The sequence below is a fragment of the Danaus plexippus genome, chromosome 11 (genome assembly GCF_018135715.1).
Source record: "Danaus plexippus chromosome 11, MEX_DaPlex, whole genome shotgun sequence".
In the NCBI taxonomy this organism is placed as follows: Eukaryota; Metazoa; Arthropoda; class Insecta; order Lepidoptera; family Nymphalidae; genus Danaus; species Danaus plexippus.
In genome coordinates this window covers 7,900,433-7,923,968 of record NC_083544.1, presented here as the reverse complement: position 1 = coordinate 7,923,968, position 23,536 = coordinate 7,900,433, and the positions used below count along the sequence as shown (strand labels likewise).

At 32.9% G+C, this 23,536-nt stretch overlaps 2 protein-coding genes across 4 annotated transcripts in view; one reads left to right on the top strand and one right to left on the bottom strand.

Moving 5' to 3' along the window:
- The window catches only part of LOC116765871 (ATP-binding cassette sub-family G member 8), a 26,053-nt gene extending 6,365 nt beyond the window's left edge, over positions 1–19,688 (top strand). Inside the window, exons 2-19 of one of the 2 annotated variants that reach the window (XM_061522102.1) lie at positions 9,924–10,052; positions 11,767–11,836; positions 11,981–12,111; positions 12,414–12,545; positions 12,657–12,797; positions 12,870–13,014; positions 13,093–13,280; positions 13,493–13,643; positions 13,717–13,872; positions 14,759–14,944; positions 15,348–15,617; positions 15,878–15,995; positions 16,208–16,388; positions 16,591–16,714; positions 17,102–17,263; positions 17,547–17,667; positions 17,744–18,027; positions 18,179–19,688. In XM_061522102.1, the coding sequence (XP_061378086.1) occupies positions 11,990–12,111; positions 12,414–12,545; positions 12,657–12,797; positions 12,870–13,014; positions 13,093–13,280; positions 13,493–13,643; positions 13,717–13,872; positions 14,759–14,944; positions 15,348–15,617; positions 15,878–15,995; positions 16,208–16,388; positions 16,591–16,714; positions 17,102–17,263; positions 17,547–17,667; positions 17,744–18,027; positions 18,179–18,436 (2,739 nt within the window). In that variant the 5' untranslated portion in view covers positions 9,924–10,052; positions 11,767–11,836; positions 11,981–11,989 and the 3' untranslated portion in view covers positions 18,437–19,688. The remainder of the gene's footprint in view (positions 1–9,923; positions 10,053–11,766; positions 11,837–11,980; positions 12,112–12,413; positions 12,546–12,656; positions 12,798–12,869; positions 13,015–13,092; positions 13,281–13,492; positions 13,644–13,716; positions 13,873–14,758; positions 14,945–15,347; positions 15,618–15,877; positions 15,996–16,207; positions 16,389–16,590; positions 16,715–17,101; positions 17,264–17,546; positions 17,668–17,743; positions 18,028–18,178) is intronic. The other variant, XM_032655497.2, reaches the window with a different exon arrangement.
- On the bottom strand, positions 19,679–23,536 carry LOC116765819 (spermatogenesis-associated protein 6). Of its 2 annotated transcripts, XM_061522106.1 has the most exons (8): positions 23,519–23,536; positions 23,232–23,299; positions 22,896–23,079; positions 22,047–22,216; positions 21,808–21,977; positions 21,233–21,349; positions 20,844–20,975; positions 19,679–20,048 (listed from the first exon to the last, which is right to left on the bottom strand). In XM_061522106.1, exons 2-8 carry the CDS (start codon positions 23,274–23,276, stop codon positions 19,859–19,861), a joined length of 1,008 nt encoding a protein of 335 aa, XP_061378090.1. In that variant the 5' UTR covers positions 23,277–23,299; positions 23,519–23,536; the 3' UTR covers positions 19,679–19,858. The 2 variants fall into 2 exon arrangements, with proteins under 2 accessions (XP_061378090.1, XP_032511300.2); XM_032655409.2 differs by lacking the exons at positions 20,844–20,975; positions 23,519–23,536 and having other exon boundaries at positions 23,232–23,479.

The following is a 23,536-nucleotide window of genomic DNA, read 5'->3' as shown; positions in this document are numbered from 1 at the left end:
TGAAATAATTTTATTGTTATGTATAAATTATAATTATTTGTTTAACTGGAACGTCTTATGATAATACAATGATGTGTCATTACGGCGTTATTTAAATTATTAATGTATATTTAAAATATTTATTCAGTTACTCACCTCTGATACAATGTGTACAGTATGTCTATCGATTTTTATGAATAATATTTATTTACATTACTAACAGACACGTAAATTTAAATGATGTTATTGTGATAAATGTATATTAAAAATAATTAGGTATATTTTTGACAGCAACATTGACTTTTTAATAACGTTATTTTATTAATACATACTTTTTGATCCATTTCTATATATTTCTTTTTAATACAAATGAATCGTACTTTTTAATCTGATCACGTTAACTACACAGACTATTACAAGATTAAAAAAAAGGTAATTTGCATTCAGCCGATGTGAGAGATGTTAATACAAATGTTCGAAATACATGCAATTGACATTGGCAATGTTCCGGGCGCTTTCTTCCTATCAAGGTTGCTCTCACTTGTTCCGCGCCTTAACTTTCCAATCCTAAGGAACAATTTCGATAATATTTATAGTACGTTTGTGTTTTTTTCTTAATATTAATTACAATTATTTTAGCTAAAAATCAATTAACCCAAATAACATCAATTATGTAGAGAGGAGATTTTAATTGGTTTTTAACAGATAAGACGCTAACCGCTTAGTAAAATGTTGAATTGAGAAAATATTTCATCTCATGTTGTGGTGTGTTTAAAACGTTAGATAGTCAAATATCAAACTTGTTCTTTAAATAAATATAAATGCATATTCTTACAGTTGTAACTGAAGTTTGGTGGTTATGAGTATTGCTATAAATGGTAACAGTAATCCCTTCTTAAAAACATTGCATAAAGATCATAACCCTTAGGAAATAAATAAATATATTATGAACGAAACGAATGCAAAAAATCTTTTTTAATTTACGCCCATAAATTAAAATATGCAACTTACAAGTGGTATGCCTGCATTTTATAATTAATTATTTCACATATATTGATTCGTCATACTAAAATCTGGTTTTTACAATAAAAGGTTACATACATTTGCTTACTGAGATTTTTTTTTTATTAACACATGAAACGGCCATGATGACCGCAAGATAACGGGCGTGTCGTAACCTTTTCATCTGATAACGGGGCAATTCACAGTTTCTTTTTGACTAGATTCAAAAAGGAAGTTCCCAATTATACTACCTATATCTTTTATTGTGTTGGATACATTTTAAATATTATGGTTGCTAATTTTTTTTTTAATCTTCCAGCGTTATATTGTCTGTTGTGAACTTGTTTACATATTAGAAATATAATAATTTATTGTCTTATCATGAATGTGAGGAATCTCTTTGATATTTGCTGACAAGTATTTTCATGTTCTTTTATTTTATTTATAAATAACGATGCAAATGTTAGGGAAGTGAAGTTAAGACAATCGGTTTTTTTTTTTAAATTAGGTTTAAATTATGTTTTTTATTTTTTATCTGTAGCGATTTTCAAAAATCTATTCAAAAAGTTCTTTGTTCAAAGCGTTTTCAATTAGGAATGTTTAATGTGAAATATACTTCAACTTCAATAAATAAGTCATATTTTGTTTGATTCCTTACAGACATTCTCTTATCTTTAAAACTGCCGTTGTCGGAATATTCTAAGAGACTTAGAACAATATGAAAGTCAACTTCCTCGCCAATTTCAATGTCTGTGTCATTATAATTATTGATCTATTATTGAGTCGTTATATTCTCAGTAATCTCACGCTCATTGTAACCATTATGTTGATACAACCTTATTTTACATCGTGTGGTAGAAATAAACATGGCAAATAATTGGATACCTCCATACAAGGAATGTCAAGATTTTCCGTAATAACCCCCTATGTTTCCATACTTGAGATATTTGTAAAAAATATTAAAGATACAATTGGTTTCGAAATGTAAAATTTTTCCAACATTTTGATGAGAGATTTCACTAAGAGGTAAGAACGTCACGAACATACAAGTGTAAAAAATACGTGATATATTTTGTGAGTGTATGTGACAATTAATTGAATAATTTCCGAATTTACGCAGTTTATTATTGCAAGTAAGCGTTTTTTATGTTAATTTTCTGTGTATTGCTTTTAAACTTTACTGAAACTGAAATGGTTATAATCTAAAATCTTTACAATTTTCCTTCAGGCTGTCGTGGAAGGGGATAGATAAGTTGAACCCTAAATTAAACCAAAACAGACTAATTAAGAAACAATAATAGCTTATATTATATTTTATGACAACTTAACAGCATATCTGTACTTATAGAGAGCCCTAAAAACAACCTACAAATAATCAAGTATCGTACAAAAGAGGCGATTGAATACAGTAAAATAGAGAATGTTAAAAAGCATGTGTGATGTCACAATGCGTATGTTAGCCGAGTATTTAAGTGGCAGCAGCCATGGAAACACTGAAAGGGAAGGATTATCTTAGTCCCGGTAGGTTGATGGAAGAGAGGATAGTAATGTGTTAAAGAAAGTTGTGACTGTGGATGTTGGAGAAATGAAAAGTAGTGGAAGACCAAGTAAAAGATGGTTGGAATATGTTAGAGAGGATATGAGAGAATGAGGTGTGAGTTATAAGACGACGGGTGACGGACAGCGGACAAGTTATAGCGAGTAACTTGAAACTAGGGCAGGAGAAGTATATCTTAAGTTTTCTTATTAATTACTAACTTACAAAAATAACAAAGAATAATGTATAAGTTCGATATAACTATATTTCTTGATTCATCAATATTAAGATAAAAAATTAATTGTTAATGAAGTCGTTAAATTACACTCATATTATTGAAAAACAAACAAAATGAATGTCTGATAGATGTATCTAACTTTGATTGTTCAATGGGAGTTAAAAGTGATTTCCTTTTGTCCAATCAATGGAAAACACAATCGGAATTAACCCATTGTTCGTTGTTAACAACAAGTACATTAAAACTATGGTTTGTGTTACTTCTAGGACTAGTTCAAAATAAAGCAATCAGTTTTTATGTACACGTAAGCTGGATGGATATATGATTGGTTCAGTTTGCACGGTTTTGATAAGAGCAATGTCTAAACCGTCCGAAATTAATATTATTCAACGGGTCTTTGATATTCACTTGTGTTGAATATGAAATATATCTTGTAATATAAGAAATACGTATTGCGCCGTACACCGTTAAATTCCTTAGCACACAGTATAGTAGGTATGTCCGAGCTGTTTGCGTGGAATGGAAGACGGCACATCGATTACAGTCAGCCTGTAGTTGCTACACTCGTGTTGTAACTAAGATTCTAATCCCTCGTTTATTTCATAGTCATAAAACTATAGCACACATTCGTGTTTTATTACGCAACACTATCGTCCTCCGCTGTATGATTTCTAGCAAAAAAAAATACATTTAATATTATGGTAATGTATCTAATTTGGTATATTCTAATGTCTGTAATTTTAAAATTAATCGATTTTTTTACATATAAAATATGGCAATACTGATTATGAATATTTTGATTTATTAAAACCATTTTCATTTTTAAAATGTAAAACCAACTTGCTTCGTATGTATGTTGTATTTTTACGGTTAAATATGAAATTCACATATATTATGTAGGTAGAGAACACATTGAAAATGCACATTCAATACACAGCGAGACCCGCGGTCAAAAACTAGTTGTGAATATAAATACATGTGTGCAACACAATAGCTACACAAACATGGCCAAGGTGATCATGACCCATAAATGTTATTGTTCAATAAACAATCCGTGATTAATTATTCGGTTAGTTTTGAATTACAACAAAGAACTAGCATTTTTATCTTGACATACCTAAATCGGAAAGCAAATGTCCCGAAGAGTTACCACGGTATATAGCTTTAGAATAGTGTTTTATTACTTTTAAATAAATAAAATGTTTACCTTCAAATTAAAAAAAAATGTCATCATTGTCTTTTATATATAGTAAATACCTTAACTATTAGTTAATAGAGCCTCGGAATAAAAAAGTGAAAAAAAAAACATTAAAAAATGTAAGTTGTTTCTTCAAAAAAAAAAAAATTTTTTTCATCTCTAGAAAATGTTTAAATGTACCTACATGACTTCTCCTTAGTTGTACGTATTGCACGCTAATTGATTAATGCTATAGATAATGACACGCATGAAAAACACCGTTTAATTAATTTGTAATCGAAAGCTCCAATTACAGAGTAATCAGTGACCACAGATTAATTAAAACGCTTTAAAACCACATTAACAGATGCCATTCAGACAGTTTGTAGGACAGTATCACAACAGTGATATGATATTTGATAAGAACAATGGACTTTACCGAGCACGAATTTTAGAATTTCCCTGAGACGGATTTCTTTTAATTTCACCTATAACCCATCATGACTCGTAATGGTTTATTGTGACAAATGAAAGTACAATCATGCTCCACATTATAGACTTTATGGCTATGCGAATAAGGTTAGAATTGTAATTAAAATTGTAACAAATTAAGTTCAATTACCGGGATATGCGTGGAATTACCTCGTACGTAGAGAATCGCATTGTCACAATTTCGTGACTAAAAGTTATAATGCTTTCTCTAATGAAAGAAATATATATATACAAAACTAATAAGTAATCAAAAATATTGTAAACATCTACAATGTTACCCACATGTTGCTGACAAGTTATACTTAATGAGTTATAATTATTAACCACAGTTATCATAGCAAATAATCTTTATATTGCTTTATATCGTTTAATTATTGACGATTAAGACTTCCTTACAACATAACTAGAATCGATCCGTGGTTATTAAAGCTGTACGTCCGTTTCTTGCCTTGTACCTAATTTTACGGATCAAAAAGTATGTTATGATAAAATTACTATTTAATTGATTAATAGTATAAAACATGCAATATTTTTAATTTGTCTCTAATCCTTGGTAGTCCTCAACTGTCACTTCTATATACACGAAGACAGCGGAGGAAATTCGACGAATGTGTACAAAAATTTGTATAGTAAATCAATGTGTACAAATGCTATAACACGTTGCATCGGTATTAACAAGTTATTTGTGTACAATACAAGTGAAAGCGCGTAAGTCATGAAAGGCTCGGTCACTGTTCGTAATGTGTTCAGCAAATCGCTGGCTGTAAATATGATCAGCATAATTACTTTCCGTATACCTATTACATTAATGTGTGACGATTTAACGCTAAAAGGTACAAGCATCAGTTCTGAATACCTGTCCGGAACTATTTGTATGAGCAATTACTATTAAATACACATTTTCTCAAATAATTCACTACACAACTGAGTTCTTGCGTAAGTTTCTTGTATGAAAATATCATATATATCCGAGCAATTTAATTGTAAGCCTGAAAATATTATTGAACAAAAAACTGTAGAAACTATAAGTATTATTTAATATAATAACTTTAACATTAAAGGTATTGAAAAATTCCCAAACACTATAAATATTGCCGGCAGCTTCGCTTGCAAATCAGTTCGTCATGTTTATATGTTACCGTTTTTATAATACACGCTACATTGCTCAAAAGTTTTATAGATTTTTTTTTTTACAGAGTCATTTAAAACTATTTTTTACATTAACGGTAAACATCGTAACTCTTAAAACGCTATGACTCACTTTTCACTCACACAGTCATAAATGTATGTTGCACAAGGCTGTAGGCTTTAAAATTGTTTTTAGACTAAAGTTAAACATTTTCTCGAATTTAAAATCACTATTGTAGTAATAGATTTTCTTATTTTTTATTTAATATTATTGCATCTGGTGTGAACGTCTTGGTTGCTTAATACAAAAGGTCAAACAAATTTACTAATTGTTATAGTGTTGTTGAAAACTATATTTTATATTTTTAACCAGTTTATTTAATTTCGTTTGTGTTATTTAAATGGTTATAAAATATGCTAACGCAATTTAAGAGCTATTTGAAAATGTCTGTCTTAAGCATAATTTCAAGTTAGCAATTTCCGCCGTAATAATCGTGTACATTTCCGTCATGGTTTTCTAAAGATACCTGAACGGAGGTAAATATCATGACATTGACACCAATGACAGTGTTTTTTTTTAATTTATTAATTACAATCCATACAAACCACAGAGGTTTACTTTGAAATTAATGATAAAATATTGCGACTAGCGACTGTGCGGCAACTATTTTTCCCTTCTGTTATACTATAAAAATAAATGGACATACCATACAAATTGACTTGCATATCGTAGCTAATTAATTGAAGCAACGCGAATCAATTTTTTTGCAGCGTGGTAACTGTGTCGTACGGTTTTTATTATATTATTTTTCAGGCCTTTATTTTGGTATTAATATAATTATTATACAAGGTATTCGTGGTAAAAAAACGCTTAATGCATATTCATTGCTGATCAACTATTAAGTTTGTAGCATGTAATACAGGCAGGTGTGCATGTTTCTTATTTTTGTTCATGGTAAAGAAAAATAAAAACTGGCTGACCTAGTGCCGGATCGCGAGATGCATTTTTGACGTAACGTCACTTGTCTGAAATTATTTAACGGTTGATTTTATATATTTTTTTGTATGCTCGTCCATGATCACGACATATATTTTGTTTTATAACTTAGAAAACGATATAAATATAACTTATAAATGATATAATTAGTCTCTTTACTTATTTATTTTTAACCTTACTTCGACAGAAGCTTTTAAATAGTGTTTATATTTTAGGGCTTAAAATAAATATTCTTATTTATAAGTTATTATTTGATATTAGCAATATATATTCACGATTCCAGTGCGAACGAATCCATAGCTTAAAAATATATATATATTATTGTAAAATGAATTTTTTTAAGGCAATCATAAATAGTTTCTTGTGTGTTAGTACAATTAAATGGCCTTAATTTGAAAATAAACTATTCCGAACCTTAACTGCTGGGACACGATTTATATAAAATAATAATAAGTTATGAAGTTATGTCGTGCAAAGTATTTTTTTTTTAATTGCAAGCATTTTATGTTGATGTCTTATACACATTTCTTATTTTCTTCTACCCTCAGTTTTGTCTTTATTAAATGGTTCAGCCGTTGTTTTAAAACGTATTGTATTTATACATTAATTCCAGTCCGTGAGTAATTTGTTAGTTAGCTCAGTGTTGCATCGCGTCCGGTTGGAACGACATTCCCAAAGTGTGAATAATATTTTGAGTTTTTTTTTTTCGTTTTATAATGTATGTTTATTATTCCTTAAATGTTTCATGAATGGATGTTTGAGAGGATGGGTGGGCCGGCAATGTCGCCTTGAGACATCGGCCGCACGTTCGTTGATAGCCTTGGAAGGCATCAGTATATTCAAGTAACGGAAATAAATTACTGGTATTAGTTTCAGTTAGAACACCCAGAGGCTATGATATGTAACTGTTGGTGTGTTGAATTCACATGTATAGAGACAGCCAAAAAGGTCCTGCAGTTAAGAATCAAGTATTTACACGACACTGGCATAATACACTGTGCACGTCTATGTACTGATGAAGTCCATGTTTAAAAACAACTGAACAACCAACCAAGAATTCGGTGTTGCCACCCTTGCTTGTTCTTAATATTTTTATAGAAATAGTCTTTATAATTATTTTTTTATCTACGACTCACGTACGTATGTTGTTATAACAATGTTTTAAAGACCAGGAAGTGTTATTAATGAATATAATATGTATTACTTTATACCATCTATAGTTAAGTAATAAAATATTTCAAACATTGCATCATTAAAGTGGGCGTCATTATTCCTACCGTCGCTCATACCTTCGGACTTTTGTTATAATATGACAAATGTAACATTAATTAATTCACTATGATATATATGTAATAATTCACATTTTTATTCATAATTACTGTATAACTTTTTATTGTTTTCATTATAATATTAATTCTTAAATAAATAATTTCTGTTTCTACAAAAAATTAATGCTAATAGAGATATAATTAGTATTATATATAGTATGTATAGTAACTATACTATACTAATAATACGCAAACTTGGTATGTGTTTTGTAAGGACGAAAGCTTTGTAAATTAGCAAGTGGGTAGATATTACATCATAGATCATATATTAACTTATTAGTCATAATAAATAGCAACATAAAATTTTAGGACAACCTTAATAGTATTATAAGTGTATTTTATTATATAATAATCCAACCTAATGACAAATATTTGTTGATCATTTTCCCATTGTTCTTTTCACACATCTATTGTTTAGTAATTTTTAGTTTCGTGTTTTTTTTTGTGTATATATACTTAAAAAGCGATTTGTTTGTTTCCAATTTTATGCGTTTGAAAAAAATATACCTAATAATAATGTTCTAAACACTATATTTATCACAATTATTATATACTTTATTGAACAGCAATTTACAAGGAAAAAAATACAGGAAAAAACGAACAAATTATGAAAATATGTGAAATGATAGACCGTCTTATCGCCTAGTCTGATAACTACTAGACAACCTACAGCTGTTAAAATAATTTTAGTTAATATTATGTCTATAAAAATATAAATATTAAGTTAAATATCAATATTCTTTTGTTTATTTGTTACTAGGTTGATGACGTATTTTATTAACGCCATCTATCGAGCACAGTGTTCAACACTTCAACCGCGTCCGCGCGCACTGCGTTATTTGTTGTTTTTGTTACCTCTCATAAGTTTTAATATAAGATTAACATATATCAGAACATGTTTTTTTAGTAACTAATATAACTAATGTACTTATTTTCCTTTAATCGATTTTGACGAAACAGAGTTTTGACAATGCTCCTAATTATATGTAATCCAACTCTGAAAACCGCGCTCAAAACCGTTGAGTAGTTTTGAAGTTATAACGTACCAGACAGACAGACGAAAATTCCAAGCACTTTTTTTTTTGGTTTCTATGACTCTTCTTTAATTGCCTCCTATCAGCATATTGGAAAAATATGTAATGTACAGACATTCGCTATTACTGTCTTATTATATGTCGATTGATATTTAATCATAATAGACAAAACATCGTGCTAAGATTGTAACCTTCAATCTCATTAACAACTCTGTATATATGTAACTAATTATAACTGTATAATTATTTTTAGTTTAAGCCAAGTAAATCATATTTCACATTAAATCATATAATATATGAAATTAAATTAGCTTTAATTTATATCTTATTTCGTTAGTAGATTACGTCTGTTTTGTATATTTTAAAGACGCTACAAAGAAACGCATAAATATAGTGCCTATTAATTTTTAATCGACTTCAAAAAGGAGGAGGTTTTTTTGTGTAACAAAGTTTCTAGAAACTTAAACTGTGACAAGGCTGGCGCCCGCATTAGCGTTATCTTCAGGAGTTGAACAAAGTAGTTCGGCACGTTCATAAAAAAATATCTTAACACTGACATGAAAACATTAAGATTGAGAATTGCTCCAACATGTCTATATCATGAAGATAGCAACATCCTCGCTCAGGTTAAGAGTAAGTACACGGAGGGCCGGCCAACGACCTAGGCGCCGCGCATACCTCGATAAAAATAGACCGCACTGCACGCGCAGATTTCAAATGTACTTGCTAATCGGGAATGCATGACTTGAAACGTCCTGCGTAGAAATAAATATATAGAATTTAAAAAATACTTCTATCTGAGATTATAACTGACTTTGACGTGATTGATACTCGATTCAATGACTTAAAAGCTAAAGCCCAGTAGGTCAAGCGACTGAATCCAAGACGTCGCGGGTACAATCTTGCTCCTGCTGAATGTAACATTACTTTAAAGTTATAAAAACTTCGTTATACAAATGATTTTATTATAACGTGAATATTAATTTTACAAAAGTGATATAATCACAAGAGTTACAAACGCGTTCGTCGCAATGTGTGTCAGCGAGCGGTAATTCCTTTCCAACGTTAATATTATCAAAACTGAATTAATGAGTCACGAAGCTATCAAAGGGATCCCATCAGCGTGACGAAAGTTGTCACGTAAGTAATTCATAATCGATCTCAATTAACATACAAAGGCATCGCCCACGAGACTCGGGCGACGACTCTCGACTCGCCATTTACGGCTCCTAAGATCTCCAATATTTAATAAGTTCTCTATCTGAATATCTAGCTTTGGATAAAACCAACTCAAGATCGTAAAATTATTTGTGAAACTACACCATATAAATATAATTCTGATTCTTGTTTTTCACGCTTCAATTCTACCTATTTCGTAGTAGAAACATATTTATGTGGTGCTGGACTAAAAGTATTTTCATGTGTGAAAGTCTTAACGAAACAAATTAAGTCCTGAGTTCTTCTAACAATCATTATCAGGAAAGGTTAAGTAATAACGTTGCGCGGATAACGGCCTGGAATCTTCAAACCGGTAGCTGATTGAGGTGAGGGTCTGCGCTACCGGTGTGAATGACGTACAGGGGTCGTTAGAAGACCAATACCTTACTAAGCATGAAATTTATTGAATGGTTATTGCGCATTAACATCATGGCGTAGACTACCATCCCATGAAGTGAAATGAAACTATTTTGAATGTGTACACCGCTTATCTTTGCGTAAGATTCTTTATCATGAATCATAATATAGGTTTCAAGCGAACGAAAGTTGTTAGATAAAGTTAGGAAAAGGTGAAATTAAATTGTTTTATTTAAAAAAAATGAAAAGAAAACATTTAATTTCGATGATTATAATAAACGTCTCATTCCATTGATACGGAGACAGACTAAAGATTTGTATTGAGAAAAATTTTCACACAAACTTATTTCTTAAGATGATTTTATTATAATATGTGAATCGTGTGATCTGAATTGATAGAACAATGGCCATCTCACGGGCTGTCTCGTTCAGTAAAATGTCTAGTTCAAGGCCCAAACAGATGCTTGTTTTGCTTACCGTTTTCCCACTACACTATACTACCGACATCAGGAAGTTGTGTGAAACATATACGTGATTAAATCTGTCTCACTTAATATACGTGCGTTAAAAAATGCAGTATCTGTTACGAGATATAGTATAATAATTTAAAAGGTAAGCTGGCTAGTACTAGGAAACGTTTCTATACCTCTACTAATGATACAGCAGTTTTGAAAACGTGCTAGGTGACACTAACAGATGTAAGAAACTATAACTTTGACACTTTGTATGCTGGTGGTGATTTACAAGTTTACACTTTGTCTGTTTGTATATTTTACTTTGCAAGTACCATTGTAAAATCAAACATTCGTTTGCAACAAAACAATAATAATTATATAACAATAGAACACTTAGATTGTTGGTTGACAGTTTGTTTTTAAATATTGTCAAAATACGATCATGACAATTCGGTTGCGTTTTAAAACATTAAGATTCAAATGCCTAAGTTCTAGCTGTCAGTGTGAAACGGTAATGGTATTCGTTTATCGGTACTTTTTTAATTGAACGTAAGGACAGTATTTTAATATTGTTTTATTTTGATAGTTTGATCGCGTACAACATTTAATATCAAACGGTTGCTTGTGTGTGATCCTTCCAGAGAGCATTTTTATTGAAAGCGATCATGTGTTGAAAGTTATACGGTATTTTTGTAATTTCGATATATGTAGTGTCGCTTTTTAGTTATATGGTTATTGTTATTGTTGTCATTATTTTATTTACAAATTATTATTATTATGAACTGAATATTTCAAAATTATATTTTTATTTTGGTTTGTTCTAGATGAAATGAGGATGTTATTGAAATGGAATTTCAAATTGATGCATTCAGCCAAAATTTTGGGATGACAAAGGTATGGGGACTTAGCCGAAAATTATATTGTAAAAACATAAATTTTATTCAAAAAGAAATTTTGTTGTTAAAGCAGTTTTGTCTAACGATATCTTACATTTAAGTTTTTATTTGTCGTAATTAAAGTTTTGCTATGCGATCACAGTGAACCAGTATGTCACAGTCGGCCCTAGGTGTGTCTGCCGGTGAGCGGAGGTACTCCGTACCCTCACAGCCTATGATGCAGGATCCAAGGGGAATGCATTCAGAAGATCTACACGCCTGGTCCATATACAGGTAAAAAAAAAATGTTAAATTCAATATAGGAATGAGTAATTATTAGATTAATTTGTTAATATATAGTAAAATTTTTGTGCAAACATTTTCTAAGCAGGTATAGAATATGAAAGAGTATGTAGAATTAATATAATTCGTAAAGATATCACTGCATATTATATAAAAAGTATTCAGTATCGCTTGAAACACAATTTTAATATTTTTAAGTGACGTGTAAATTTAGTTTTATCATAGAAGGAATAACCTTGTAGTACTGAAAAGAAATTACTTTCTAATACTTATCGTTTATGTATCTTTTGTAGGCAAAACTTAAACTCCGATTTCACTGACAGTGCCTTAGGCAGTACCGATAAAAGTCCTCTACCGTACGGAAATTTCCAACTTCGCGATACTACAGTACAGTCTATCCTTTCACATCCCAGATATGGACCTAAGTAAGTAACAGCTCATACGTCTTCATTTTATGTATAAAACCTCCATTATCTCTAATGTAGAATGAAATAGCAGAAATAGATCAAATGATTATAGATCGTTATATATTTCAGGTCGGCTCTTGGATCTAATATGTATACATATCTTAAGTTCGGATTGCCACGTGTTTTTCCACCGAATCACAATGGATCACAACGATCAGGGACACCGAAGCCCAAAACATCGATTGGAAGCGGAATGAAATCCGTTCCAAGGTAGGAAGACGCATTCAAACTCTTTCTTGGTCACTTTCATAACTATATTCATATTCTTTTTTTTTTTTCTAGAATTCAAAGACAACCTCGTGGTGCCAGAGAAAACTCCTCCGGATATGATAGCTCCGATAACGAGACGTCAACCAATTATAAATACAGTCGCAAGTATCGATCGGACCCCGATTTTAGAATGCAAAACCTACATCCATCCTATCAGGTAAAGTCAGCAATCTACACATATAAAACCTTTTTGTTTTTTTTCTGTACAAAATAAAAATATATATATTTATTATAGCATGCGACTGGAGTTCCCCTAGTGGCGATGCAGCAAGCAGGAATACGTGGCGAGTCTCATTGGACCAGCACAAGAAACAAGTCAGTGAGTGAGGCCAACCTGCTGGGGATAGACTCGAGACCCACTCGGACCTACGGCCATCGGAGAAGTAGTGTCGTGGATTACGTGCCCGACAATGACCACCAAAGGTATAACAGCGACAAACGCTGTACTCTATTGTTTAAGAAATAAGTTCGTTTTAGTCTCGTTTCATATAGTACAGATTGTGTTTAGGAAAGGCAAAATATGCAAAATACATTACATTTTACAATTTCAGATGGGCATCCTTGTTTAGGATAGGTAACACTAAATTGTGAGGTATGTCGTTTTGTACATGAACATATTCTTATGTATTTTTCAGTTATCTCATGCCGTCCTCTCACCTCGGAGGTCGAATGTCCAAAGCAGGGAGTCATATGTCCTTAGCTCACTCCAGGAAACATTCAACTCTCCGACCTGGTGATCATTTAGATGGATACACGCATTCTGCATACATCTATCCTAATTACTACGTAAGTACAGATATAATCTACTATTAGAATTCTTATTTCGCAGATAGGTTTTGATAGACATTAAAAATTTTAGGTAAATAACTTAGAAATAACGTCGCCGGAAAATAAATCGACGCTACTTGTGTCGGGGCTCAGTTTCGAAGTGAAATCTGGCGAAATATTAGCAGTGCTGGCGACATCACACCAGGAAGCGACTGGCTTACTGGACGTACTGGCTGGAGTCAGGAAAGTGAGTGGTTTACAAATATTGTAGTTAGTTACAATACATCTCTAAAATAGAATTACTTTTTATCTATCTGTTTGTTGGGGTTAGAGGCCATCCATAAAGTACGTCACACGTTAATGGCGGAAAAGATGTCTCCGAAGTTTGACATCGTGTGACAAGAGACATGGGGAGGGTGACAGTTTTGTGACGACTCACATTACAATTTAAAATATTAAAACGCAAAGTTTGGCTGTGAATTGATACATATTTAAAAAAATCGGTTTTATGAAATGTTAGACTTTATTAAATTATTTTGTAATAGAAATTAATAAAAAATGTAAATAGTTGTTTTCTCTGGATTATTTTTAAATACATACATAAATTGTAAAAATGTGACGTCACATCAGGAGGGGGAGAGGAGTTATAAAAATGTGACGTTGGGACAAGGAAGGAGAGTCTTTAAAAATCCTAAAATTCCTGTGAAATACTTAATGGATGGCCTCTTAGCAAATAAAAATTCGTATCCATTTTGCTTAGAAAACCATTGTGAATTCAAAATAATTTTTTTTAGATGCCTTTATAAAGTTACCATTATTTTAGGTATTCTGTAAAATTATTGAAAATGCCAAAACTTACTAAATTTTTATTAACATATGAAGGAAAAAAATTGTTAAACTTCAAATGTAATTAACTGAGTCATTTTGAGTTAGACCTACCAATTTTTAGACTTATATTACTTTTTTCTTGAAAATTACTTAAATATGACATTAACATGACTTCTTTTATTCACATTATTTATGTTTAGGAAGGTCTGATATATTAGCTTTTCATTTTTACTTACACATACGCATTATCACCAAATTTCATCATTATTACGGTAGGAATCATTGAAGGTCATGTGAATGTTTAGAAGCTGTCGGGCGATATAATCCTGAACGGTCAGCCGGTGGCGTCGTCGACTCTCCGTAAGGTGAGCGCGTACGTCCGCTGCGACACGTGTCTGTGCGGGGCCATGTCCGTGGAACACACGCTGAGGTTCCACGCCACGCTACGAGCTCCCCGACACCGACACGCCAAGATGGACGACAGGGAGCGGGTGAGTCCAGGATATATATATAACTACATCCCAGGAAACAGTTAGGAACGATTATTAAAAAGAAGAACCTCCTTGAAATCAGTTAATTGTAGTTGTAACTCAAACATCATTTGATCAGAATGTTGCATAAAGCATTAATGAAGTCGTGTCATAGAGGTACTAAAAATATTTTTTACCGATGTGTGAACAGAAATATTAGTGAAATCCTTGTTTTATAGATGAAGCGACTGCTCTTCAAGGAGAAAGTTTTATTTCGTTAGTATAGTTCTGATTAAAACGTGCCATCAATAAGCTATATAATAAAGCAACTGCTCTGTGAAAGTTTCTCAGTAAACGTCTAAAAATCGACAGAATTGCACAAAATGTATTGAATTCAGTTTGATATAATAATAATTTATTACAGATAAACCTACTTATCGAGGAGTTAGGTCTGGAACAAGTAAGAGACACTAATGTAGAGCGACTGACTCGCTCCGAGATCAGGCGGTTGAATGTGGCGTGTCAGCTGTTGCTAGACACGGCGGTCCTCATACTCGACCAGCCGACAAAGGAGATGGACATCTTCGACACTTTCTTCCTGGTGGAGTACTTGAGGAACTGGGCGAGCACCGGACGTGTCGTCATAATGTCCCTACATCCACCCACTTACGAAATATTTGCTATGTTAACTAAGGTGAGGAAATACATTGCTTATTCAATGATAAGATCATCAAATGTCAACGCTAGAACGGTTTCTCAGAATTATCGTAAATGAATATCAGCTTTGTAAATAGATGTAGTGACTTTGTTCATGGGATCTGATAAAGAAGGTAAAGTATTTGAGGAAAGTCTCTTTAGTAGTAAAACTATTTAAATGGGTTTCTAAGAAATCCAGTCGATTAAGGATATTAGTTTTTATTTATTCGTAGTTTAAGTCTAAAATCTGTCTTGCAGGTGGTGCTCATCTCCGCGGGTCGGACGATGTTCAGCGGCTACAGAAGGGATATGTTGCCATATTTCGCCTCCATAGATTATCCGTGTCCCGCCTATAAGAACCCTTCTGATTACTATCGTAAGAAGATCTACACACGACTACACGAAATGACCCTTGATGACTATCGCTGACACGACATTCCATGACGCACCTACCACATACTTATATAAGCATACAACTACCATAACATAGAATTCAAATTATTCCCATCTCAGATTCATATTCCCTTCTGACCCTATAACATATTAGCCAAATATGTGTGTAAGTTAATTCAATATATGTTCCGCCAGTGGACCTGGTGACCCTGGACGACCTGTCGGCGGCGGCCATGTTGGAGTCGTCAGGTCGTATCGAGTCGCTGGCCGGAGTGTTCTTGGGCGCGCACTCCGCCCCCGAGCCCCCGCCCCCCGTCCCCCTGCCGGCTCCTGTCCGCCGAGCCAACGTCCTCGTCCAGGTGTTCGCTATGCTGGAGTAAGTGGATGTTACATTATATTAAAGCTTCGCATACTCTGTGATCGTGAACTATTTTTTCTGGATTTACCCAACTGTGAGATGAGTATTGAGGGGTAGGATAGTTGTAATATTTAACATAGTTATAAGCATTAAGTCAAGCAATTAAAAATACTTTACAATTTTGGTTGATAATGAATTCAAAAATTATAATAAATTACAGAAAATCGTTGCTGTACACTCAAATGACGACGTTGTCAAACGTAATTACAAGAATTCTTATAGCAGCCATCATGTCGATCGTCACGGGCGCCGTGTTCTGGGACCTGCCCTCCACCGACCCCAAGGTACTGGAGCAATGGTCCACGCGACGCGATATAAGATCACATTCAATATTAAATTAATGCTGGAGCATCGTATTGTCACTTCACTCCAGGTCTACTCACGAAAAGACTGAAAAGTGTGGAATGTTTATTTCAATTGAACGTTAAGATTATTGCAAAGAAATAATTTTCTTCTCGAGAACACATACAGATTTGTATAAACATGGTTGTTACAATTTATTGAACAACATTATTATACAGACGATATTAAATCTACATCGACACAACCCACTGCCATTGAAGCTAAGGACTGGAAAGATCGTTATAATTGAATAAGAGACGAACTGATCGTGAACAAGTCAAAGTCTTGGTAATGTCTAGGGAACTATAGTTGACCTGTTTGTCTCGCAGTTAACGCTCAACGACCGCGTGGGGTTCCACTACTCGGTGATGTGTGTGTCGCTGTTCCCGTGCCTGGTGTGGTCGTGTCGCGAGGCGGCCGCGGCCCGGCCTCACGTGGAGAGAGACATCGCCGTGGGGCTTTACTCACGGACGCTGTTCATACTGTTCGATGTACGATAACTTCATTATATAACACCTTTTCATTGACTCCTCCCATATTAACATTATTTTTTATGTATGGCGTGTATTCGTTGAACTGCTCATTGCTAGCAGCTCTATCTTTACATGTATTTTATAACTCATGTCGCTGAGATAACCTAACCTAAGCTAAGCTTTATGTAATGAAAGTAAAATCTTTGTTTTACTTTCATATAAACTGAATAATTTTATCTATTTACTACTTTTGCCTTCACAAAATAGTTTTTCTTATCATTTTTACGTATAATTTTTGTAGCAATTCATGGAGTTGTGGTCGGCCACATTGACGTGGTTGGCGTATTTAGTCCCGAGTTACGCTATGAGCGGTCTGTACGCGCAGACCGCGGGCTCCTTCGACGGGTTCTACATTTATTTAGGTAAATACTTAGATCATTGTTGATAATAAGACGATTGAAAATGAATCATATTCAATGTAATGGGCGTCTGTTCCAGGTTATATGTTGTTGTACCTAATAAGTACTCAGATGTTGTGTCGCGCGGCGGTGTTTGTCGTGCCGAAGGAGAAGTCTTCCGCCGCGTTGGCTTGTTTCTGTTTGTTCCTAACAACTCTCGTGAACGGCGTGACGCTGCACCAGCTCGACTTACCCTTTTACGTCAAATGGTTGGAATACGTGTCGCCTTCGAAATGGACAATACCGGAGATATTGAGGCGGGAACTGAGTGACGTCGCGCTGAGATCTAGTATAAGCAAGGATTTGAGATGTACAAATAAACAGGTAAATACGATTTTCAGTTGAATTAAATAACCTTCATTATTCCTTTCGATGGGAAGTTTTACATAGGAACGACTTTTTGTTCGAAAGATTAACCAATGAAAAACTTTTCGGACTAGTATGGTATAATAGTATTCCATTAATCTTGTTTCAGCGACAGCATCTGGAGATCATAGTCCAGTCGTCGTGTCCGCTGCCCAACGGCACCCAGGTGCTATCGAACTTTGACTTCCTCCGCTCAGATCACATCTGGGAGTGGACCGAGGACAGTTTCCTCGTGGCTTTGTCTATTTTCTATGCGGTTTTCGCTCTAGTCGCCATATTTGCGTTTGTTTTCGATTGTACCGACTACGTCAGGAGTAAGGAACGAGCGTCGCGGAAAGGTTACAAAGTGACCGCCAACACGCCCTAGGTTACATATCATATGAAGCTGATTTGGTGCTATTTTAAGTAGACGAAACGTGTTAGAGTCTAGGATTAATGAGTGATGCAAAACACTTGTAGTAATAGTTTTTATGATCTACAAAACTGGTTAGAACTGGTTAAAACGGGCTCTTCATTACGTACACGAGGTGCGAGTTGAATTATATCTTTCTTTTATTATTAAAAGAAATTATATGATATCTATGGCTGGCTACCAGATAATATACAAAACTACACCGCGTACTTCAAAATATTAATACTATAAAGACATTTAAAAACAATTAATTCAATTGATTCGACGAAATAATTCAATACAGAAACAGACAAAAGAAAATAGGTCGTGACGTTGCTAGATAGGTAGACAAAATTATTATTTTATTCTTAATGTCTATGATAACGATTCCACGTTATTTTTATCAGCGATATATAGACCATAGACAAGATATATTTTACTCGTCGCCAATCGAAAGCATCAACCAGGTGCTCGCGGTCATAATATTATAGTTAAACTATTCTTCTAATAGTAACACGTTTATTTTATTCGATGTACAAAATTATATATAATAGATAAGATTCAAATAAAGAAGGCTGAATATTGAACGTCTTCCGTCCATAATAGATGTAAGGTGGCTTAATAAGTACATGCTGTAGGTGTTTACTGGTATTTGAGGGCTTATTAATTATTTTAATGTTAAAACTAATAAACGTCCATTTTGACTTGATTTTTAATGTATCTGCTCAATTTAACCGCGGTGCTCATTTGATACATGATATATTTTCATTACTGGCAACTAAACGAATTATATGTGAGGTTGAATAATTTTTAATTTGAACCAATTATATGGAATTTGTGTACACATAAGATGTTGTTAGGACTAATTGGCTATTTTTTTTTTTTTTGTAACTGTAAATACAGTAAGTGACCTTAATTGTATGAATTTAATGTTATTTTGATTAAAAGAACACTGCCTTTGGAAAATGCTCATCAAAATTATCTTTTAAAAAGTTTTATAATCGAATAACTATTATAAATTTTAATTTTTTCCTTTTGAGGAATCATAAAAATTTACAGGTCGGAAGTTTAAATGTAATAAAATATTTATTGATTATGCATGTATTGATTTCTTTAATTTTAATTAGTTCATAAAAGGAGCCATAATATTAGAGAATATTGTTAAGTTACCTTTTGCTTACAATTAAATAATATGATACAATAAAATCAAAATAGATGAACGGTGTTGCCATATAGTTTTATTTATCTCTAAATTTCAATAAAAATGCTGTACATAGATAAATTAAATAACAATGAATTTATCATTATAAATTATAACATGATTGCAACGATAAATTTAATAGAAAAAAAATATAATAACAAAACTATTTACATGATTATATTTAAGTTAATGTTTCATCAGCTGTCATTAGTATGGAACAGTTCGTGATATCTCTTGCATATCTGGCATGTGCATGGCGTCTTCGGCCAATATTTCTTACTGGAGCTTGTCTTTGCATGGCTCGGCTCCTCATTTTCTATATAGCGACTCTCTAGTAACAGTTTCTGGAGTCTCTCGTCGTTCGCTAAATCTTCTTGTTCGCTGTTTCTGAAAATATGGAATAAGTATGAGGAAGATAAGTATCTTATAAAAATAAAATGAATTTAACAATAATTATTAATTATACAATGAAAACAGCCCAATAAGAGATAATACAATAGTGATGAGATATACTTAAATAAAATTGTTTATCGATGTAGGTGTGTATGCTTATACCTACTCGACGCTTCAACTATGCTGTAAACATGATCGTGAACTGACTAAATGAATGCGTCACTAACTATTTATTTTTTTATCTACCGCCAAGCCAAGGAGGTTAATTTAAATTCCTCTCAACTAGGCTGGATGTAAACAGAATGAAGTAAACTTCATGGAACTTCGCGTAAATTGTTACATAAGAGGCTTGCTTATAAAATCAGTATAACAGTTTTATTTAAAAGTGAACTGTCTCAGACTTACCCAAACAACATCTTGAAGTGAAAATAGTCAACAACATTGATTGTCAATAAATAAGTATAGTCTACTCCTAAAAATTATAGTTTTATATCATTAATAGATATAATATTTACTTCCTACAAGTCGAAGTCGAGTGGTAGCTACTTAGCTAGATTCTTAAATTCATATCAAAATACTGGTCACTCAAATACACATTCAACGTCTGTATAGATACTGCACTAATCATTCATACATAGTCTATGTACAGACGACTTAAATCAATCTAAAAACAAAGTCTGTATATGGACTTCAATGATTATAAGACATTAAGTATATATACTTAAGAAAAAAAAGTCCGTCTACAGGCTGCACTGGTGTAGTTAAGTTACAAATTCATTACACAGATACCTGTTATCTTTTTCGTATGTTAGTCCGCGGAAGCCGCTAGCGTCGGTCGTGTCCACAGAGTACACACTATACTCTGGACACGGCCGTGGACGCGAGCAAGGGGAAAGGGACACGCGGGACTTAGACAAGGGACTACAGACATGGAAATAGACAAGAACTACTTTTAAAATGAAACTATAAAACATCGTTTAAATTTTTTTTGGTCATCTATCGCATTTGGATTACAGCTGGCCGCGGAGTGGGGGTAAAAAACAAAAAGCAGTTGCGGCATTCATACATAATTTTACGTACAAACATATGTATATATATATATATATATATATATATATATATATATATATATAGAGCTCAAAGCATAGTTTATTAATATGTAATAACTTTGAACTCACTTTGGACATCGGCAGACCTTCCCTCGATCTTTGTCTAGACTGCAGCATGACACAGACCCGTCTGAGCGACTCCTGGATCTAGACCGGACGATTCTTCCGGTTTTGTTACACTTTGTTCTAGAATCAGAATTGTTAAATAGCACAGAGTCATATGACAATAACAAAGATGTTAATAATGAAAATTTTCCAATATATATTTATTTTTTAATATATTCATCAATGTCTCCATATACGAATATAAAATATAATTCATTATAGAATTTGATTCCATTTTATGTATTCTAGAAGATGTATCTTCGTATATTTCTCTCGCTTCGTTGGAAAAAAAGTTCCCGATTTAGGTTAAGTGAAGCCACCTGCGTTACCGAACGGATTTTTTGGACATAGGTTCCGTTTTCCGGCGCTAAAATTTAAATTGGCGGGCCGGTCAATTTTATTTTGTTAAAAAAAAAACACCCCAAATCGGACATTCGGTTGTCGAGATCATCTCCGTGGATGTATGACTCGCCAGTATAGCGTTCGCTTCACTCATTAAACTTAGAGATTTATTATCGTTTTACAAGTGTAATATTCACCTGTGATACTGGGCTGAATGACAGACTTGCCTTTGCCTTGAACTCTCGGTATTTGGCGGCGAACAATGACAGTCTTTCGCCTTCGTAGTACTTAACAAATTGCAGGGTAGATTCCAAACTTCGTCAATACGAACTTTTGTTGCTATTTCGATTTTAGGAGACAGGATACCCTGGAGAATAAATATTATTAGCAATACACACTAAAATATCACAAACTAATGTTATAAAATGTACATCACTGGGAATTCCTTGGATCTTCTCATGAGTAAGTCGACGCCGTCGGTTGAACACATGTTAGGGGGGAAGAGCACATCGTTCATAGCACCCAAGTACTGTGCCAGGATCACACAGTCGCTTAAATTACAATCCTCGCACCATTGGACCAGTTCACAATATATCGTTTCATCCTCTGTAATTGTTAACGCAAACTTTTATTACAATGACTGTAAGTAATAACTTGTATATTAATTTGATTGTATATGGCAATCAGTATTTGGAGAGGGATGGGTTGAGGCATTTTTTTTCTTACTTGCAGTTCCTTTTATCTAGAATGTATATATTTAATTTCTATTCTATTGGTAACAATTACTGTTCCTCTATGATGGTATTACAGTAGTCATAAATTTAAGAGAAATAATTTATATTTATGTAGACTTTTTTTGGGTGGTAAACATACATAATGAGATCAAAGACTTTCGCGAGTATAAATTAAAATAAAACTAATATTTTTCATAGCATAGCAGCTAGCATTCACAGACATCTGACAGCCATTCACATCTCATCTGCCCGTGATCACGGTTACTGAAAAGGAACCGAAACGTTGGGATTATGTAGTTTTTAAAATAATAAAATTCGCGTAGTAAATGCGAAAAATATTACTTTTATTTTATTGGTAAACATTCCAAAAGTTAATTCATACTGTGTGGAATCTCAGCAATGTATAGAAATATATATTGTTAGAAATTTATATAATAATATATGAAAAGAAATATTTGATTTCAGTTTTCATATACCAGTTGTTCAATTTATCTCATTTATAAAATAACACACAAATTTTTTTTTTCTACATACTTAAATGTGATACTTACTCAGTAAGCAACAGATGTTATTTAGAGCACAACTTTCTTGAAATCGTTTTCGAAAATAGAACACATCTCTGAAGGGTAAGGGAAAAACAGGAGGTAGCAGGCAAGTTTGGTAGCTAGTACCAAGAGCAAACACTGTGAGAGAAACGCGCCCATCTTGACACAACCATACACCCGGACATGACACCTTCAATTATGAGTATTAGTAAGATGATTACACATAATAAAATTGTTATAAAAATATGCACTTGAAATTTATTTAACTATTACAACATGTAAAATAAAATTTGAAGTATATCATTTTAGTCAATGAATAGACATTCAAAGACACGGGCTTACCTTTTGTATTTCTATTTCAATGGTTAATTCAATAACTTTAGGCATGTTTAGGTGTCATATTTCTAAACCTAAACACACCACATTAAATAAAACACATAAATAAAAAAATATATTGTTAAGTCATAGTGTAGATGTTCACATTATAACGAATTAAATACTGAAAATGAAAAGGTTGGATAAGGTTGGCATTTGTTAAAACGGCATTGTACCAAAAAAAAAAATTAAAAGTATTTTGAGCTGATAAATAAACCCTTTAAATAATTTAAATAATAGTATTGATTTTTTACTGTTTGTTTACCGTTGCT

Excerpts from the sequence above, each read along its gene's own strand:
- LOC116765819 (XM_061522106.1), bottom strand. The coding sequence starts at position 23,276 with ATGCCTAAAGTTATTGAATTAACCATTGAAATAGAAATACAAAAG. Across the intron at positions 23,080-23,231 it reads TTGAAATAGAAATACAAAAG|GTGTCATGTCCGGGTGTATG; the intron begins GTAAGCCCGTGT and ends TCATAATTGAAG. Across the intron at positions 20,049-20,843 it reads ACATACGAAAAAGATAACAG|AAACAGCGAACAAGAAGATT; the intron begins GTATCTGTGTAA and ends CCATATTTTCAG.